The sequence below is a fragment of the Anopheles aquasalis genome, chromosome 3 (assembly GCF_943734665.1).
Source record: "Anopheles aquasalis chromosome 3, idAnoAquaMG_Q_19, whole genome shotgun sequence".
In the NCBI taxonomy this organism is placed as follows: domain Eukaryota; kingdom Metazoa; phylum Arthropoda; class Insecta; order Diptera; family Culicidae; genus Anopheles; species Anopheles aquasalis.
In genome coordinates, this window is record NC_064878.1 from 9,264,125 (window position 1) to 9,285,152 (window position 21,028).

A 21,028-nucleotide genomic window follows, 5' to 3' on the forward strand; every position below is an offset into this window, starting at 1 on the left:
TCAGAGGTCGATTCGTAGCACAAAGCACGTGAAAAACTCGTGGCAGGCATGGGAGTGGTTGGTACCGGGAGTAAGGATTAATCAAGACAAAAATGCCCAGGGGAGGAGTCTTAGCCCCGGAGCACAGCTAACACGTTAAGACGCACACGCCGCGGCGAAGCTTAATTACAATGATTGCATGTCTGGTTCCCCCCGGGGAGCCGGGGGAAAGCATCCAGGAAAGCAGGAGCCAGAGGACGAGGACTTTCGGTTTTGCGAGTGTGTGGACCCCCTTTACCTCCCTTTCGAAACTCACTCTCAGTGTGCAATCAATGGCGCACTAGCGCAGCGAGTCGAAGCTAAAGTTTCATTTCAGTCCTGACGCGCACCCCGAAGATGATTTATTCTGCGCTAGTGACGTGACGTGGTTGTGGATTTTGCATTTTCATTCTTCACCAAAAGACCTCAGTCCTCGCGATGAATATGCGTTTTTTTTTCTTCATGAATACACACGGTGCGAAAGGTTATTGACACGGTTTGTACGTGTTTGTGGATGGTGTTGTTGATGGTTGATGAATGGCGATGTCGTCCGTAAGCGATAGAGTCGACAAGGACTAGGACTGTGCAGAACTGCATCCAACATGGAGGGGATGATTTGATTAGGGTTTTTGTTCCTTTTTGTACTGAATGGTGGATACTACTATAACCCATTTTTTTACTACTCAAGCTAATCCTCAACTTTTACATTTTGTACGGACGTATAGCTTGATATTGAGATTTAGTTATTTGTTATTTATCAATTCCATGTTGAATTCACAATCTTCTAAACGAATTAAACAATCGATTGAACTTTGTTTTATAAAACCAACGGGTTTTTATCAACTGTTTAAATGTCAGCAAATAATACAGCAAATTCAGAAAACAAAAACCCTATGACTTCTATTCCATGGAAGCTCTATAGGTCCTCTCGTGACACACTTTTCCATGCCCGTTGGGTATACTATTTGTGTGAATCCTTTTGCAAAGACTCACGAGATGTGACTCTCTCAACTCTCTTGCTAATGAGCACCGAGCGCTGCAGTAACGGACAACAGATATGACAACGAAGGCAGCAAGAACACTTCAACCAAACGACGCAGCGATTGAATGGAGAGCATCGCAGCCGCATTCAGGGCCTGCGTTACGTTTGTCGAAGGAATATTTCATTCAAGGAAAATGTGGAAGGAAAATCATTTTTTTCGCAAACACTACGGAGGACTTACCTATCACAGTGAGCCGTGCCTTAGCGCGGATCGGTTTGTGGTGCATAAAAGGATGCACCTGGCACTCGTAGTGGTCATCGTCGTCAAGGGTGACGTTCGTGATGTGCAGATTGTAGACACCGTTTCCACCGTTTCCTTCCCGCTGGATGGAGTAGCGCGGATAGCCGGTGATACTGTTGGTGGTCTCCTCGTAGCCTGGAATGAAACATGCAGAGGAAAATGGGTAAACTCAAATGTCCAATTGAACTGGAGTCAGTGAGGAGCGGAGCATGTGCAGTATTTTAATTTTGTTCTCCCATTAATTGCGTACGAGCCATCGGCCTGTTATCGGATCGTATGCACGTTACCGGGGATAGTATGGTGGAAAATTAATTTAAAAACTTGAACCATCCGCTCAACAGACGAGATGCAATATCCCGAATTTGCTAGTTTCATTGCTCAAAATTGGTATTTTCAAATTGCTTTTGTACTGCTGCTTTGCTGATCCAAATCCTTCAGGAAAAACAATGAAATCCTTGACACCGGTCGACTGCTCCCTTCGGACTTTGGGATCAAGTGCAGTCCTTTGACCAACCGAGTGAGCAACTGAGTGAATTTGATGAAATTATGACTTACCGAGCACTTCGCCATCCTTGGTCCACTGAACTGCACCGGCCGCATGCAGAATCTCGCACCGCAGCAGCGCCTCCGAACCCTCGGCCACCAGCAGATCCGTGGGTTTGACTTTGAATTTTTGCTGCTGCGTTGCGCCACCGCATAGCTGCACCAGGGGTAGCACTACAAAGTGGAAAAGGAAAGTTAATAAGAGAGAGAGAATGGTAAAAATGTGTCCACCAGAAACACAGTAATCTTAAGTGGTGTCCGATTCCGATGTGAATCCGTACCGGCCAGACCACCTTACTGCTACATAATTAGTCGTTTCCTTTATCATCTCCTGGAAAACTGCTACTGGTGCGCACGGTCGAGCTTACTATTTGAACAGGCCACCGACCCGGACACGGCTGGCTGAATGTAATTGAATAACTGCAAGAGAATTCCACTCCTTCTAGGTTCCAGTTATCCGGGTCTTATGGTTGCAAGCGCTGCAATTTGTAATGAAATAACAATTGCCCAGCTCGAGAGAACGTTTCTTGTGGCAATGCAAGGGCATAAGACCAGGCAAACTAGCGTTGCCGTTGCATCGTTGAGTTGTAATCGGTCAACCAGCGGTGCGTTTTGAAGGTTTGCCCGTTGTACCCATGTTATCTTAATTCCTGCTGAGTGTTGTAGAAAGGTTATATGAAAATTTTGCCGAACTGCTCAGCCCTCAGCTCTTCTCAGTTGCTTATTACAAATTTTCGACTTAACAAAGTGTTTTGAAATTGAAATTTAGAAATGAAATTTTTCGTGCGGCAAGAGCAATGTACTAACCACATTAGCAGCAAGTTTTTAATATCCATAACATTCACCCGCTCGAGCTACCACTAGAAACTCAATTTAATCTCGCACAACATCCGCATAACATTTCTGGAAAGACTCGAGCAACGAATAATAAAGTCTCTGCACTTCTGAGGATTATTCCCACTAATTCTACATGGCGGTTGCACATTGCGCATCAAAAATAAATTAGTAGAGCACCGTTGCAAAGTCCCCTGGTTGAGTTGAGGATTGCCTCAGATGTAAGTTTCACCAAACCAAATTTAACTGTTTAAAACTACTTAAAGTGGTGCCGCTGGGCACTTCACCGATCCTCTCTGCTTGTCTTTTTTGCCTCCTTTGTACTTTTTCCTCCATGACAGCGCTGGGACAAGTTAAAATTGAATTTGAACTTTGCAGCTCCGCCGACTAAAACTATAAACGCGAACATAATGGAAGAAAAAAGGCCCCCGGAGCACCGAGGACCGTGATAAGCGATAAGCATAAAACGGTTGGAAATGCCTGGTCCGAGCGCCTGGCAGTAGTCATCTACAAAAGCGAAGGACCAGGTGTAACCTCGAGCAAAGGACACGTCGTCCGTTGTTTTGCATTCCTCGTGTGCCAGCCATAGTCAACTGAAGTCAACAATTAAGCAATTTCTGGTATCTGGCTAGTGAATGGGATGGCCAAAAGGAAAAGAGGCACGCTTGTGTGAGTGTGTTTGTGCCCGTGGTCAGTGTCAGCAGCAAAGTGGCACCTGACCTGAAGGAAACTTTTCCAACTCATCCATGGCGGCACCACTTGCAGGTTAACCAGGATAATGAAGTGTTAAGGATAAAAGAGGTTCACTAAAAGAAGGAGGGAAACAGAATCGATTTTTGTGGGCAAGTGCAAGAGAAACTCGAATTATTGACGCTCGCGGTGGCTGTCAATTATTTCAACTGCTTTTCCTTTGTTTGCATACCTGGGTGGCGGTGGTTTGGCTGGAACGCCTTTTTTGCATTGTGCTATGCTCGACATCAGATAAGGAAGATAGGTGTTACAAAACATCGTATCGAATCTTGATCAACCTGACACGTGTTTGGAATGGAAAAAAAATGCAAATAACAACAAACAAAAAAATCTCAAGACAAGATCAAGACAAGCGCAGTGCATGACGAAGGCGTGATATTATTCCCACAAAGCGGACGTCTGCGGCGATGACAGCGTCATCACGCACGGTTCGTTAAACAGCATTTGAATATAAAAAAAGGGTTCCTCCTGTTCCCAAGCCATTTCTTGCCAATATTCCATCCGAGAAGCAAACTATCGGAACAACAAGCTCTGTTATCGCCTGCAGACAGTCCCTAGGACGAAAAACGAATCGCAAGGTGTTGTTAGTAGCGACTCTAAGGTCCAAAATCGGTCGCGCTGCATTACGGTGGTTAGCGCCATCAATGGCACTCTGGTGCTGATTGCATTCCAGCGTCACTACCTTGCTGATTGTACAACTGTCTGATGTGTTTGACACAAAACTAGCAGATAGAAAATTCCTAGGCTTGGTTATGAGCATAAAATTGAACATTCGGACTCGTGAGCGATGCATACTCACGTGCCAGACGGAACGACAATGACGAAATGTTTTTCCATCTTGAACCATCACCATTTAACGAAGCCAGTAGTCAGCCATAAAGGAAATAGAGGATCGTTATCGGTGCTTGTAGCACAGTGGCATCCATTTAAATGCATTATTAACATGGTATGCTTCAGCAGGAGCACACAAATGATACTTTCGCTGTGTTGCGTTTTTATTGGAGATCTCGCGATTTCTCGCGTTGTCAGCAGCTGAGAAGTCACCCAGTCAGTGCGCCCAGTTCTCGCAGCATTTGAGCTGAAACCAGCTCTCTAATGAAGCGCAAAAACGGTTGGCAACTGTTAAGAAAACTGGCCAGCAATCCTTCAGAACGTCGGCTCTAAGATGCCAGGAGCTTCGAGCTGCTCGTTCGACTCGGTTCCGGTAAGCAGCATCCGGTTTCCGGCGAGCTAAGCAAACGAACTGCTCCCACCAGACGCCAGATGGTTGTCAGTTTTCTCCCCGCCTATCCTCTCTTCACCCGAACACCGTAGATGGTGGTTTATGCCATTTTTCACCGTGGCTACCACCACCGTGTCTTATGCTGCATTTGATGGAGTGGATGGCGTGATGGAGTAGTAACTGTAAGCTTCCTGTCCTGTCCGCGTTTTCTCCACCTCCTCCACCCGAGCCCGAGCGGAAGGATAGCATTTTAAATAAAGGATTTGGTGCAGGAAAAAGTAATTTGCCATTGAGGATTAGGGCCACGAGCGAGCGAAAGCTCTTCCGCTTGAGCGCAACGAAGGAAACAAATTCCAAATTCCAAATATGCGCTTACGATACGAGCTGGTACGAGCCATTTGTGAGCCCAGCAATGTTTCATTTGAAAATAGCACGCACGGCACGAGCATCGAGGAGCGCTTCTTCATTCTCCGCTACCACTACTATGCGCTGCACTTGCTGCTGTGGAGGAAAGTTATGTTCATGTTTTCTCCAAACTCACCGAATGATGTGCGTTTGTGATCCATCGCCCCGTCCTGCGGGAATGGTTCATTAAAATCGACAAACACGTAATAACAGCCCTCACACTGCGGCACTGTCTCTCGGTGTCGGTGTTGAAGTGAAATTTATTTCAGCAAGCCACCCAGACAGTCCAGTCTTCATTACGCCGTACGTGTGTCAGGACTCCCAAGAGAGACGCATGGAATCCCAGTAAACCAACGCGATTCCCGAACCTCCACAAGCGAAACTTCAAACGAGCTGCAAATTTAATGACAATGAAACGGGAGAACCCAGAGCGAGCTCCGCTAGAATCCCTCCCCGGGATCCATCGAAAGCACGGAACTGGATCAGGACCGGCGAGTAATCGAGGTGCTTCAGGAGCGACAATGCGACGCATTGGAACCACCACCACGCACGGAGTGGTGCATAATTTATGCTTCTCCGAAAGGGTGCGTACTAACGATATTCTTTCCGCGCTTTGCAAACCGTGATGCGAGCGATCGACGCATGGGCTCGAAGGGTGGCGCAACGATCTTGACGCTACTAATTCGAGTTGATATGATAACGAGCCGTGCCGAGGCAGTCGACGTTTCCCGGCGGTGAATACGGTGATTGCTTCTTCGTCTTCTCCCACTCTCCCTCTCCCTTTGCTGATTCTCGCTGCGCGAATGAAAAATTACTCCGCAAAGATAAGGACAGCGTGCAGACAGAGAGAGAGAGAGAAGTGAATGGAGAATGGAGGGTGGAGGGTGCAAAAAAAAAACATGTCCTCTCGGTGTGCGAGGTTCGGCTTGAGTTATTGTTTTAATTACTTAGATTTAACATGCGATAAACATCGCTCTTCATTTTATGCTTTCGCTCGGCTCGCCCGGCCTCTCAGGCGGGAGCATTGCGGGAGCATCGGGGCCTTAATCGCGTACACCGAATCCATTCGTCTTTCTGGAGTGTTTTTTTTTTTTGGTTTTTATCTTCATTCCTCGTTGGGACCTCTGGGGCTCGAGGGGGGGGGGGGGGGGAGAAGCTGCGAGCATCATTCGTTACATTCCTGCTTTTTAATGCCAGTGTGTGGGTCTCCGTGTTCCGTGTGCTTCGATGCGCATCGATGGCAAGGATCGTGGTGGACGGATTCGGTGATGAGTTTTCGGTGTGGGGAATGAAGTGCCGGCTGTTTCTTGAAGCGTAATTACAGTATCGGCATCATGATCATGAGCTGTTTGTCGTGGAAGTTAATTCAATCAGTAGATTGATTGCATAATTGATTGCGCAGCCTTTTTTGTGCAAGTGTTTTTTAGGTAACAAACGTAATTAACTAATATTTTTAAACTTATACGCAAACGAAACTCTAGATCACATTCTCGAACAGGTTTTAGTTGAGTCACTTGAGTTGAGTCGCTAATCCACTTTGAAGCAGCCGAAACCGCGAGATCATAAAACCGCCAATGAATGAAGCCATTATCTCTTTGAGCACCAAGCCCAGCCGCGACGACATACCGCTGTGGCTGCTCATCAAAGGTCTCATCTTTCGTTCATTCATTCCCATCTCCGATTTTCGGACCGGTTTTCGAATTACACATTCTCGCCTCTTGGCTTGATTTATGCTGTCCAGAGAGACAGAGAGAGGAAGAGGAAGGAAAAAAAACATGCCATTGCGATTGGCGATGGCATTTGGCAAAAGGTTGCATATTGTTTGCGAAAGCGTATCAACGATTCGGCGAAGTTAGCGAGCGGACATTCGGCAAACATTCCCGTTGACCAGGTTGACCAGCAGCCCCCGCTCCGGCACCCAGTTGACCGTGAACGGGAATTATGCAAATGCAGTGAGTGGTGAATGAAAGACCGCAACAGGACGATCGATCGACCACGGTGACACACATGCCTGTGAGCTGACGTCAGCTGGAGCGAGCCAGCAGCCATTATGGAGCCAGCCTGAGGTCGCGGCTCGTGTTTTGTCCCTGTCTAAGCATCCAATCCGATGCTTAGCCTTCGTTTCGACTTCAAACACTAATTCCACTGGATGGTCGTCTGTAGGGATGGCGAATGGATTGATAAAGAATCGGAAGCAGCAGAAGGATTCCTTGATCCCTCGGACTCCGACTCAGTAATTACAAAGTGCAGGATAATCCCTTCCAAGGCATCCCTAGTGAGGATAGTGAATGTGTATCGTTTTGCGCAGGAGGTTTTCGTTTGGATCTGGACATTGAGCTGGAAAAAAAGAAGCGAAAGGTGGAAACCAATCCCGAACTCTATCTCACTCCATGGCGGAAGAGCAAAATCTGCTACTAATGCTTCTCCTTTCACTGACCATCTTGTTTCGCTTGCAGCGACCACAAAGCTATGTCAACGCTGTCACTGCTCGAGAGCTTTGAAATCCTTTCTGATTCTGGTTTCTGGAGCACTGTGTCGCCTTTACATTATCCTGGGTAGCGATTATGCAATAACTGTACTTCCGGAAAATCAATAAAACACACATACACATAACATTCTCTTCTGTCACAGAAGCTCACTCGACCGGCCAGAGCCAGTACCCGGATGGCATGAAAGGTGCCACGCCAGGAAGGGAAGGGAAGCCACAGAGTTTGCAGACTTCCGGTTGTTCCGGAGCGGATCGGTGTGCAGTAAATGGTCAGCTTAATGGCTCAGCAAACTTTGGCGACGACGCTGTGTGTGTCCGGCTTAATTGGAAAGGAAGTGATGATACCAACGGTGATGGTAGTTCGGTTTTGCTACTGATTTCATCCGGTGCCGGTGCCTTAAGCGTTCGAAGGATCGGAGAAAGAGTTTTTTTTTATTTCCAGGAATTTCACTCTCGAGCAAGCTTTTTTGCATCTTGATAGTGTTGGGTCGACACATTCCCATCACAATCATTCAGTGTCGGTAGTCGTTGTCAGTACTTCTGAGATTATGGTGCAACTTCCGCACTCATGAAGCCACTAGACGACATTTCAAACTACCTGTCTACAACCAGAACAAGCTTCGTTCTGTGGCCATTTTTTTTTTTGTTTTATCGCAAGCACGAAGCACTTCCTTTGTTCAACTTTCCATATCATCATCTGGTGATGTGGTCGTGGCGTTATGCTGTCTCTGTTTATGCGAAAACCTAAATCTGGTAGACCTGCAGTGTCAGCAGTATGTCGGTTGGTCGGTCGGTGCCCATTACGATGTTTATCCAACTTTTTCACTTACCATTTGCTGGCAACGCTAGCTGTTACTTTAACGCGCCTAACGTGCACCGTCTCGAGCGAAAGAAACGGCCATCTTACGGTCGTGGCCAAACTCGATCGACATCGGCTTCATAGGTGCTAAAGTGAAATTGTGTGTAACGTGGTATTTGGATTTAGCATTTATTACCCCCTTTTTTCTGTCTGCCGTGTCTCGGCTCGCACTACAGACGCTCTGCTGAGGGCCTTACTGAGCTAAATTACCTTCTACGAGGGAATGGCGAACATTTTGGGAAGATTTTTCGCTACGGAAATGTTGGACTTCTCCAAACGCGCCAAGCTTTTGCTGAAGACCGCTTACCGCTCAAGGTAAAGGGCCTGCGATGTTCCGGTTTTATGAGCTATTAGCCAGCAAATTTGGTTGAATTGTTTATGTGTAGATGTACGACAGGAATGGACCGCATGTTCATGGACCAACAGAGCGGCGTGAGAGCATCAAAAAGGGGATGTAATTATATTCCAGCACCGAGAGTAAACACACGATTGACAGGCGAAACTTCGGTTCACTCTCGCGTGCATTTGCAAATGGTGGGCAATCCCAGATTATTGGTCGTTTGTGGTGGCGGTCCCGAGTTGTACGCCAGCAATAAACGGTTCACTGGTCTTCCTGCGGTTGATATCAATCCTCCCGGATGCTTCCATAATCCTTTATCGATTATTGATTATTGGGTTCGAGTGTCTCTGTGTGTGTTACAAGTACAGTTGTTCGACAGTGTTCGACAAACAATTCCTGCATCACGTTACTGCCGCTGGATAAATGAAGACGAGAGTTGAAATGCTTGTCAATCGAAGCGATTGTTCGATCCACACTGTATTGTGCGGCACATGGTAGGCTCATGTCAAGATCCTCAATGCCTTCGTTACCATCATCATCATCATCGTCATCATCGCCAACCACAAAGCACACGTCAACGTGTCTGGTAATTCGTGAGGTAAGTTAATGCTCCGCTTTATCTCGCATTTCCCAGAAGAACCCACCCGGCCAAACCGACGGCGTGATGTGCCAATTAATATTCAATTACTGTGTTTATCTTGCAGCTTAAGAAGAACGATGGCATCGGAGTCTGAGTAGCGCAGGTTTTGGTTAACGTTCCTGTACGGTGACCTTGAGGGGCCGTACTAGCGGAATGGCGGAAAAGGACATGCTCCGGAGCCCTTTCACCAGCTTATTCGGCAACTTTTGGCCAATGAAATAAGGATATGGGCAGTGCCGGTGGAGAAAATTCGATTCAAAGTTAGCAAAGAAGAGAGTTCCTGTTCCAAGGAAGGGGAAAATAGGAACCAGATAGGAAACAGGAAAGGTGAACCCACATCCAGCGCTTTGAGCTAGAGATGAAGATGTCGGAACTAGTCCAGCCGGCCGGTTGGTCCGGTTTCGGAAGTTTTGTTGTACGCCGTGGTCCCGGTATCTATTCCGGGTACCGGTTCGATATCAATCAAATTGTCGTTTGGTAGAGTATTTGAATATATTTGAATAATATGCGCAGGCACAGCAAAGGGGACAGCATAGGGGTTCTAGCTTCCGTGGTGGTTTGCTGGGAGACGGAAAAAGATCCTTTACCACCGCGAAACGAGAAGAAAATGAAGAAGCGAAAAACTTTGTGCCAAAGTTGAGATTGCCAGTCCCTCGTCTGGATTAGTGACAGTTTACTGGTGTTTACTCGGGTGTTTGACTTTGTCTTCGTTCGCTTACCTGCACCTTTCGTCGATTGAGTTTTAAGGTTGATGTGTTTTCGTTCCTTTTCACCTAACGCCCTTGTTATGAAATGAATCATTCCGTTCTGTTCCTTAATTTTATTATTCGTGTTTTCAACTGTAAGTGCCTTCGATACAATACACTCACTTCAGCACTCAAGAATAAAGAGGTTTTAAATTACGTTTTTCTCCAAAAAAAATCCAATAAATTATTCCAAACCAAAAAGCTTCTTACTACCATGAACAAAAGCTTGAGCAAAGTAGCAGTCACAGCAGTAGTTCCCATAACTTCTTCTTCCAATCACTCACACGTGCCTCCGTTACTCCAAAGGGGGCCCAGCAGTCTCGGCGAGTCCCAGGGCATTCATTATTCAGTCGCCTCCACATGCGATCAACATAAGCAACTCGGTCGGAACTGTTTGCAAAAGTTTCTCGCGCGAGAATCTCGTGAAAACTTTCTGCTGATGTGCCGGGAGGGGGGAAACTAATACTCAACTCTGCCACCAAGCCGCCAGGAGTACGAACGCCCGATCGATCTCCCATTTCCATCGCCACCACCACCACCACTCAGTGTTCGTCTCTTTGTTTCATTTGGATTCAATATAGTGGAACGATACAATCGTATCGTATCGTACAGATGGGGTAAATAAATTTGGCTAATACATTGGCGAATGACTGCGAATGGGACTTCAGCACCATATTGCGTGACATCGACGACGACGACGACGACGAGAACGACTCCTCGCTTCGGTTATGGTGAAGTTGGCTAGTGATAACGGGTGCACTTCCCGGTTATTTTATCGCGTAAAACTTGCGACGAAATATGTTGTGCGACGATAGTTTTCAACAAGTTTCGCCAACCATGCAGCATTCTCCTCTGTTTGCTCTGTTCTGTGCGTTCGTGGATGTCTCTTGTCATTTGGAAACGTTTCAGTAGCTAGAGATGTTCAAGACATAGATTAGATAAGACCAGCAAGGTCGAATTTAATTCTAATCATTAGAAGTGGCGTCAATGTAACAGAGACGTTTGATGAGAACGTTCAATGTAGCGAAAATTGAGATGATGTTGTGAATCTTCTAGATTGTGCTAATGCCTCTTTCCAAACTATTAGCATCGATCTCTCTTTCACATCAAATGTTGTCTAATTTCATTGGAAAGGAATCTTTTGAATTTTTCGCGTAGTATTGCCCGTTTATTCAAGCACCTAAATGCTAATTCCCTACCAACCAATCACTTCAATTCCAAAAGTAGTGCCATAGCTACCGATATTCGTTCCTAAACGATTGCCAAACCACCACAAGGACAACGTTCAAGCCAGAAAACGGAATCCTTCATCACTCATCTCAAAGGAATCATCTGCAAGCAACCGATCGGCCTGGAATCGTGCTGATACTGCTGCCGCTGTGCTGGAAGCAGCTGATAAGTTGCTTTCGGAGAGCTCTCCAACTTTCGGACCACGCCAGCATACGCCGTACGCCTAGAGAAAATCGCTCGAGCTCACGCCGGAACATTCCGTGTTTCGCAACGATAAGAGTGGACCAATTTTTCCTCCCTATTCATGTTTCCAATCGCCGCCACACGGCCACGGCCATGGCCCGAACGGGCAATCGAGCCAGAAAAATCTCGACCCACAAAATCGTTTCAATCTTCAAGCCGTGTATTTTCTGACCGTGGTGAGCCTCTGAAGGGGCACGGTGTCCGTTCTACAGCTCCGAAAGGATGGACCTTCGTCTGCGTTGAGGAAAATACGCTTCCAGTCGGTGCGGCTGCTGCTGCTGCTGCATCGTGGCACAATCGAAATCAGATTAAATTTCCACTTGACTGGTGCTTTTGCTATTTTAAATCGGTTCCTGTCCGGAGCGCCACGGGGCTCCCTTCCCTCCCAAAACGGTCATTTTGGGAGTTTTTGAGTTAGATTGATCGAACGGCGTGCGGCGGGAGGCAGGCGGAGGAAGAATCAATCACTTTTCCGGCTACTTCATCGCTTTTTGAAATGAGGCTCCAAGCAAATGCTCGCTGGAACGTTGGAAAAACATTCCTTCCTTAGCCTCAGCTGCAAAATGATCTGAATGGAGTGAATGGAGGAAGAGATAGCTTGCGAAACGGAGAAATGTATCGAATCGCATTTTCGAGCGGCATATGATGATTATTTTTTGATTTTATGAAATATTATCGTCTGGTATTATCAGCGGAACATAATGAATGGTTTTTGGTGAATTCGACTAAGAATATTTTACAAAAATATTCAAATATAAGGTGATTTTAGCTCTTGTATTGACTGCCGTTCAGCTAACCACAAGAGGTTGTTCTGAAGCTTCTCATTTACAATAAACTCTAACACCGTTTAACAGCTCAAGTTATTCCTCCGATTGTGTGCAGACGGACTAAGCATGTTTCTAGGCACTAAGCGTGATGCAATGTCCTTTTAGTGAATTCTATGCATCTCAAAAACGCTGCTAGATGTGATAAAATCAGCATTATACATGATTGAAATGGGATATACTAACATCACGCGTCAGTAACTGTTATAAAACCAACTACTTAAGAATAACTGTTATAAGCAACCTGATAAGAGTGCAGAAGGAGTTATGCCCGTCGTTACTGATCAGTTTAAACAACCTTTTTTTTAATCACTACCCCTCGCACTTATCTATGAACCATCTAGGATGTGCTTCAAAAACATTAAACAACCCTTTACCAGAGAAGCATCCCTCATAAATCCATTCCTCGCGAAGGTACCCATCCCGGGATAAACCCGTTCGCAGGAACAGATTTCCACTGAGCGCAGTGCACTTGAATCCTCAATAAACATAAAGAGAACAACCCTCCACCCACCGTCGTTGGCCAGCTCCTAGTGCCGATGCATTGGTGAATATGTCAGCACTTTACGTACTTCCGGGACCGGAAGCAATGGGTTCAACATCCGGCAATCGACCGGACCCACTTGCCAGCAGAGCAGATTGACCTTTCGGGGATCGGTTCGGATCGGGTTTAATGGTCAAACAGCTTCGCAACCCCATCCCTTGCCAAGGGATATGCCAGAGTCAGAAATATGCTGAGAGCTTTCAAATGATGTTAAGATTAATGATAATTGTTTCGCCAACAATCGTGATGTTGGTAGCTTACCGGATCAATCCTTTCGAGGGTTAATGGGATTAGCGGCTGACCAGCGGCTTTCGTTAAAGCAGTCAAAGCTCATGCAGCCCTTCAAAATGGAACCGGGTTTTAAAGCGATACGCAGGCTGCTGCACTTGTTATGTGGCCTTTTTTTGAAATTGTGGTGAAACAACATAAAACAATCATATAACGGTAAGTGCGTGATGTGACTGACGTGTTTGTAAACTTTTTCAATCAAACCTCGCCCCGAAACTAGCGATGACAGTAACGAAATGCCAGCCAACATTTCCCATCAGTGTCAAAAACGGAGCAACCAGAAAAAAACCTGGACCCCTCCTCAGGTATTACGGTGTCCGTGCACGCTTTGTACCTTGGCCTCCTCACCGACATCGGCTGTCCGGAGCAATTAGTTTGACAAGCCGAACTCGACATATTATCATCATCGTCAACGCCAACCCGAGGCTTGCAAGCGGCATGTTTCGTGATCGTCTTTTGGAAAAGTTGCGTTCCATGAACGGAACGAGGGGATGAACAAGAACACCCCCCGCGGGAGGTGAGGGTGCCACGAGATAAGATAGCACTCCTGACACCGGCGCAAGCAATTAATTGAATGTCTGGCGAGGGAATGCGAGTTTGTTTTATCAAATAATAAATGCTGCTACAAAAACTTCAATCAACCTCCAACAGCACCATCATCAGCGCGCGTGCTGATCGTTCCACTCAACGCGCACACATACACCCACCAGTCAGAACTTGTTTAGGAGAAGCTTGTTTCTTCTCTCGCTTTTCTTTCACGGGAAATTCATGGTGAGCTGAGTGGACCCTGCAGCAAGGTATGGAAATGGTTCTTGACAATGCAAAAAAAGGATAAAAGTTTTTTCCCTGTTTCCCATCCCCTTTTTCGGTAAACGTTAATTACATTGGATTAGCAGCCGATGAAAGGGCCAGGCATTGCGACGAAGAAATAGCCAAACAATTGGCCAGACCGTGCTTGAGGGTGTCACAAAAATTAGGTGGAGAACTTTTCCGCCAGAATGTACAGTTCATTAGCGATTGTACTACAAGCAGTCCTTGTAAGCGTTGACTTGTAAAGACACAAACAGAATAAAAGTTAACGATTCAATTACCTCGGGACCAGGTATTAATGGAGTGACGTTTGACGTTTGGTTTGTGATAAGCAGATGCTTCTACGAAACGTACTGTTGATCTCGACACTGGAATCTAATTTGATGATTAATTTGCACCCTTTCGTGATCTCTCATCACTTATCTGGTAGGTCACTGCAGTTGCTTTATGCATTCTCCTATGATGCGACCTAATCTTTCTCCCCCCCCCCCCCCCTTGGTTAAGCTTCAAAGTTAAGCCAGTTAATTGAATTTTGAATGTGGAGACGCATCAAAGAAGAGGACCTGCACAGATTGGCTAGCCTTTGTTGAAATCCTCCAAGCTCGAAACTCGTGCACACCTCAAACACTAACATCAGCGTGCAAGGGTGGGGGGGGGGGGGGGCTTTCCCGTCCGTCATTTCGCCGCTTTTCCAAATTCAATTACGGCCCATCAAAGGACCGACAGAACACGATCCAAACGGGAGGAGATCAGAGAGCGTGCCTGATTGCCACCGTCAACACCACGACTGTGCGGTGCGGTTCAGCCGACACGAAAGCATAAACAAACATCAATCTAACTGATGGGTTAGACGAGGGCGAGCCGCCGTGCATACATAAGCAAACAAAAGCAACGGCCAGCGGTCACCGGCCACCGGCAATTGCCCGAAATTTGTCAGACAGCATTGGATTGAGGCAGAATTCTTGAAAACAATCGATCGATGGGTGGTTTCGGATTCGATTTTCACCGGAAGAGGGCTAGGAAGAGGGTTGTCCGGCGGAGGTGGCACTCAAAAATTGTATTCGTGAAGTGCTACACTTAGGCAACTGGAGCAGCAACGTTGAAAGGCTGTTAGATGAACGTTTCGTGACGTGAACGAGTGTTTATTTGGAAGGGCAGCTATGGCGTGCAGGCTCTTATTTGTTGTTGGCCGCCAAAGGCGACCAGTTCGATGACCTTTTCGGTTTTCGCTACATACAGCAGTAGATGGAGTAGTAATTTCGTTCAAACATATCTCTTTGCCTTCCAATGCTGGCATTCGGTGGATCAAACTGATCTATTCTGATTTACGGCCCCGAGGATTCTCTTTTTCGCTCTCAAACAATCCCACGTGCCATGGAAAATCGCGAACAACCAACAGAACAAAGCATCGTTGTTGTTTCCAGCACGATGCACACGAGAAATCTCGCGGATCCGCTTCCGCTAACAGTAACCAATGGCACGTACATTCCATTAGATTTCAGTTACCGGAAGCACAGGATCAGCCATGTCACCATGTCACGCGGCCACCATGCAAACGAGCATCCATTTTGTGGGATCAACCTCCCACCCCACCCCCCCGGGCACAAGGCAGCGAAGTAGTCAACGGCGATGGAATTTAAATTTTCTTCTCACCGGCCCACTCCATCGCATCAAGCAGAGCGTGTCACAGCTCGCAGCTTGCTCGAAATAAAAAAAAACACAGTCACCATTGGTGCCAAGAGTGACAAAAGGGGAGTGGCTGGAAGTGAGACAGGATATAGCTAAATAATGTCGTTTCCTTGGTTTCTTCGAGCTTCGAGAAGCTTTGCGTTAAGTGATTCAGAGAGGATACACGGATTAGAATGATGCGCTAACTTGCAGCCCAGATTCTAATCGATACCTAGAGGAGCGCCATTTTTTTTTGGCAGGGAGACTCCCGGTATTCCCGGTAGAAAGTAAGCGATAAGGACATCTATCGGTACACCTCTAATGTCACGAAATCACACTGTCACTGATGATGCCGTGTAATGTTGTGGAAACAAATCAAACTGACAAAGCGCATCAAGGATATAGATCCTTGCCACCGTGTCCAAAAACCAATATGGAAGCCGAGTCATTCTGCAGTGATAGCCCGCTATTTCCACAGCGCTAGAAGTATCGACGCGGAAAAGATTTTTGGGGAATAAAAAGAGAGAGAAAGAGAGAGAGAGAGAGAGAGAGAGAGAGAGAGAGAGAGCGACGAGCAAGATTGGACACAAAAGCTTCTTCGAGCTACGAGATTTTGGGTTCGGTTATTGCCATTTCATGCAGCCTTGGAACCTGAAGAGTCTTTTGCGTCGTATCGATACGAAGAAGCTATTGACACGTCGAAACTGTGAAGTGAAATTTCATATCAGTAACGTCTGAAGAAGTCTTTAAGATTACACATGCTGGGCTGATGTGAAATCGTTTCTCAAAAAACGAGCTCCTAGAACTGATTCTTTTAGACAAATCACATTTGGAAACCCGTCATCGTCAACTCATCCTCCACTCCAATCAACTAAAATGAGCAAAAGTTTATTGTCAAAAGGTTGTCGAAATGTAACATTCCTCTCGACAACACACTCTCGAGTGTGGACTTTCCAGGGCATTGAATTCAAATGCCACTCTTAACGAACTGAACTCTGCGTTTTATGAAGCTCGAAGATCGTATTTATTTCCACTCCCCGCTCCCGCTTCGAATGCTTCAAATATGCAGCTTGGGAAAACAATTTGAAAGCAATAGAAGTGCCACAATTTACGGCTTGCCAAATGAAATCTGGTCGCCCCGGGAAGGCTCACACACCGACAGACAGACAGGCAGACAAAGTATTACAACGTCGGTTTCCACCGGGCACCGGGGTTGGGTTATGATATACTTATGATGATTCTTCGTCTCCCGATGATACGTTTACGGGGCGACGATATTCAGCGACAGGCATTTGTGAGCCATGGAACCGTGGAGGCAGTAAAAAGAGTCTTGGATCGTAAAATATAAACATCGTTTTGAGAAATTAACTCTTACACATTATGTCGTCTCGTCACCGACCAGCGAGCCACCCAGCCAGCCGGCCACCAACCAAGAATGATGGAATGCTGAAGGAAGGTCGGTCGTACTGGTGGGCCCATGGGTGATTTGCTTTTTTTATCACCTTATGTGTACTGCTGCTGATTGCTTTCGGTGGAGCATCTAATCGGCTTAATGTATGCGTGCGAAAGATTTCGGTTTTTGGTTTTGGTTTTTAAGAACGCTCGCGCTGCGATGATGTTCCTGCGGTTACGTATTCATGGTTTGCGTTGCTATCATTTAATAAAATGCTTATAATATCTTATCATCCCCGGTCTGCATTACATACCCAGGAAGATGATGACTTTATGAGCGCTTTTTCCAATAATGAACTACCATCCAATGGTTGTGTTACCTGTGGGTGAATTGTGAGAAGAAACGAACCGTGATTAGTATGGTGTTAATGAGCCACAAAAGCCTTGAAAGAGTGAAGAAGAAAGAGCCAACTAAATTATGACAGTGTTCTGCGCCGCAAACAGAATGCAACCGTAGATGATATCGGATCATTCTCCTTAGACCCAGATCCTGTGTACGTCGAACATAACAAGTTGAGTAGCAATCCCTCTCTACTCGTGCAATGGTTGTGCTGCACGCCTCACATTTGCCGGTTGCTGGTTCACGTCTGGAGCGTCGGTGTCGGTGTAAATGAAACTGTCATGCTAGCAATTAACAGCTTCCGGACGATGTCTCATTAAACATGCAGCACTTCCTGCAGCGCTGCCAGATCGACGGCTAGCCGGTAGTGGAAAGGGAGCGTATGAGTGAGCGTCGCGGCGACACTACTGCATCAAACACTTTGAACTTCAACCAGACCAGCCAACCAGCCAGCCAGCCAGCATCTCAAGTGGCTAATGAACTCGTAAGCCGCTCGTAACTGTCGTGTTACTCGAGGAGGGCTGCTAGACGCTCAATAGATAGCATCTTGAAGTTTGTGCAGCGCTGGGCGTTTGAGGATGCCTCGAGAAGTGCAGCGATGCTTCCTGGAGTGCATGATCTAACGGACAAAGCGCTTGTCTAGCAGCTCCTAGGTTAACTTGTGTGATGGTGGATCTGGAGCAAAATATTACTTTTTTCCCCCGTGAAGATCATCGTGCACCGGATGCACCGGAAACGGTCGACGAAACTCAACCAAAAACCACAATCCGGAGTGGCGAACAATATGTCACCGAAAATGTGGCAAAGCGGCTGAAGCGGGAACCGCTCCCCTTCGTTGGTGGCATAATTTTATTCATTATGAATGTGATTAAACCAAGCAAAATGGTCACATTGTCTGGAAAAAAGGCATCCAAGAACATCGGCCACTCCAGAGCTCCAGAGAAGAAGAGAAATGCTCCTTGAACGGGTGGCTAATAATGGATTGGCCTCGGCACCCACGGCAACGGCAAGAAAACAATCTCTAATGGAGAGATTATTATGATTTCTTCGCACGCAGACCATGTCCCCTGCCCTGGCACCGATGGTTACTAGTGAGAACGTCACTTGAGAAAGATTCAATCACTCTGCAGCACAAAGAGAGAGAGAGAGAGAGAGAGAGAGAGAGAGAGAGAGAGAGAGTGCTTGGAGCAAAGCTGGAGAGGAGGCACTTATCGAAGCAAAACGCACCCGGACCGTGCGTTGGACAGTTGAACCGGTCGAGGCGAGCGACTTTGCTAGGATTTATGGGCCAGCTGTTTGTTTTCCTCCGCCATCCGATTCCCGTCGTCGATCGCCACAACGCCATCACCAATGGAAGCGTTGTTGACACGCCGCCTGGACCAACTTTTGCACGCGTCTTAAAGTTTTCCGAAGAGATTGAGCGAGCTTTTCTTCCCTTTTCTTTCTAGCCTGTCTCGGATCATCGGTAGCTCAAAGTGGCCCGAAAGGGGATGGGAAAGGATGGAAACCATCTTCGTTAGATAGTTGCGGATGAACTGCGATGCCGCCAACTTCTCACTCGGCTGGTGCCCGATGGCTGTGTTCTGATTGATTACGACGTTGAAAGCCAATCGTTAGATGGGCAAGAGTTGTTGGTTTAAAAAAAAAACAAACAAAAAACAAACGAGGTTCATTATAAGAAAGACAAACGGTACGATCGTAGGTTGGCCAACAAGCGTGGCGCAGAGTGGAGAATGAGTGTTGAACAGACCTTGAGGGGTATCTTATGCCTTTAGTATTTTTTGTAGCATGTTGTAATATTTTTAAATAAATGTTTTTGGTTTTCATTTATTTCTTCCAAATCACTTATCAAAACCGCTTGCAATGTTTTACATTGCTTATTTCGTTTTGAAGAAAATTTCAAACATTGAAATTAAAAAAAACGAACTACGAACTAGAAAAATCATAATTCATCGAAGGAAATTCGTGTTTTATGTTCAAATGATGTGTATTTCCTATATTTGAGGCTCTAACAAAATCACAGAAATGCTGCTTTTTTACTTCGAAGCAACGTAATCCTGAAACAGCCTTTTATATTCGTATCGCATTCCAACGACCTGTCAATAGTCAATCAATGATAAGCACATTCCTTCTATCTCAATCACTTTTTAGCCTTCTTTTCTTTGCCTTTCTGAAAGATGGAGTAATACTGAGAAAAGTAGGAAAAGTTTCATCGCAAACTTTGCTTTCCGGAACTTTCTAAGAATCAAAATAAGACCACTAGGTCCGTTCCATTTGATGCCGTTCCGCCAAAGTCCAAATGGTTTTTTGTGCGCAAAATGTGTCACCCTTAATGAGGTCATATTTCATACGGCATTAAATCCATCTCTTTTTTTTTTCTTTCTCTCTCTCTCACTCACTCTTCAGATTAACCGATAACGCAGCAAAAGTAAGATGGCAGGCAGGAAGCGAATCAGGAAGCGAGACTAATTTCCTCCTCAAACACGCAATCCAGTGCAAAAATTTCATGAAATGGTAAATACCTTCTCCCGCTTCCCGAGCTTCTAAAGTCTTGCCCTGAAAAGTGTACAATTTGTACAACTTTTATTCAATTTCCCCATCCACAAACCGGGCTCATGGTTGGTGGAATGGGAATGAAGATTAATGTCAATGTGGGTGGCGCACGGAGCGCGTAAATTAGTGTTTCATCGCCGGATCACCACCGGTCAGTTTTGTGTGAGGGAATTATGCTTTTCCCTCTTTGTTCCATTCGAGTTTTCTTTGCTTTCCGCCTGCCATCGTCTGCCCATCCTGGGACTGGAACTAATTCACTCAACGGTCATCAACCCTCGGCTATAGCCCGCGTCACGTACATTTCCGCCTGGAACTATCCAGGGACCGGCGCGCAAGCGGATAATGAATTATCGCGGAGACTGGAGCGGAGCGGAAGGAGAGCGTCTTTGGTCGGAAAATGCTAATTCCGGGAAATGCTTTTCTGACGTACGGTGACGCGGGGCGAGCGACGTTTATAATTTTCGCGAATCTTAAAGCGATCCGCGGTCAAGGGTGTCAAGCGGCTTTATCGCTCAATCCAAGTTTTCCGGTAACCGGGAGCAGCACCTCATTATTCCATCCGTCGGCTGATCGCCATCTTCTAGCAGACGCCGCTCGCACACACTGCTCGCTATGCGAATGTCCGGTACGAGTATTAGCTGTTTGAAAGATAATTAAAATTAATTCTTTGAATTAAATATATTCCTCCCCCTTCCGCTGGGCTGCTGACCAACTTAGCTAGTAGCTAGTAGACCGGCCAATCTAGGCCGATTTTTGCGCAATTAGCTCGATTGCGGTACCGGCGCGAGAGATAATAATGCTTCCTTCCTGGCAGTTAAGGAACAAATGCGTCGCGCTAAACCTGAACCAAACGTTCCAGCAATTATATCGTGCAGCATGCATGCCGGGAGTGCTTGCGTTACTAGGAGCACTTTTCTGGATGCATTTTTGATTTTTCCGTCGAAAACT

The 21,028-nt window shown here is 46.3% G+C and overlaps 1 protein-coding gene across 1 annotated transcript in view; it reads right to left on the reverse strand.

Annotated features, from left to right (window-relative positions):
- Window positions 1-21,028, reverse strand: part of LOC126576075 (nephrin-like) — a 148,742-nt gene that overhangs the window by 54,874 nt on the left and 72,840 nt on the right. Inside the window, exons 3-4 of the mRNA XM_050237179.1 lie at window positions 1,857-2,018; window positions 1,242-1,436 (exon numbers count right to left, since the gene is read on the reverse strand). Coding sequence (XP_050093136.1) covers window positions 1,242-1,436; window positions 1,857-2,018 — 357 coding nt within the window. The remainder of the gene's footprint in view (window positions 1-1,241; window positions 1,437-1,856; window positions 2,019-21,028) is intronic.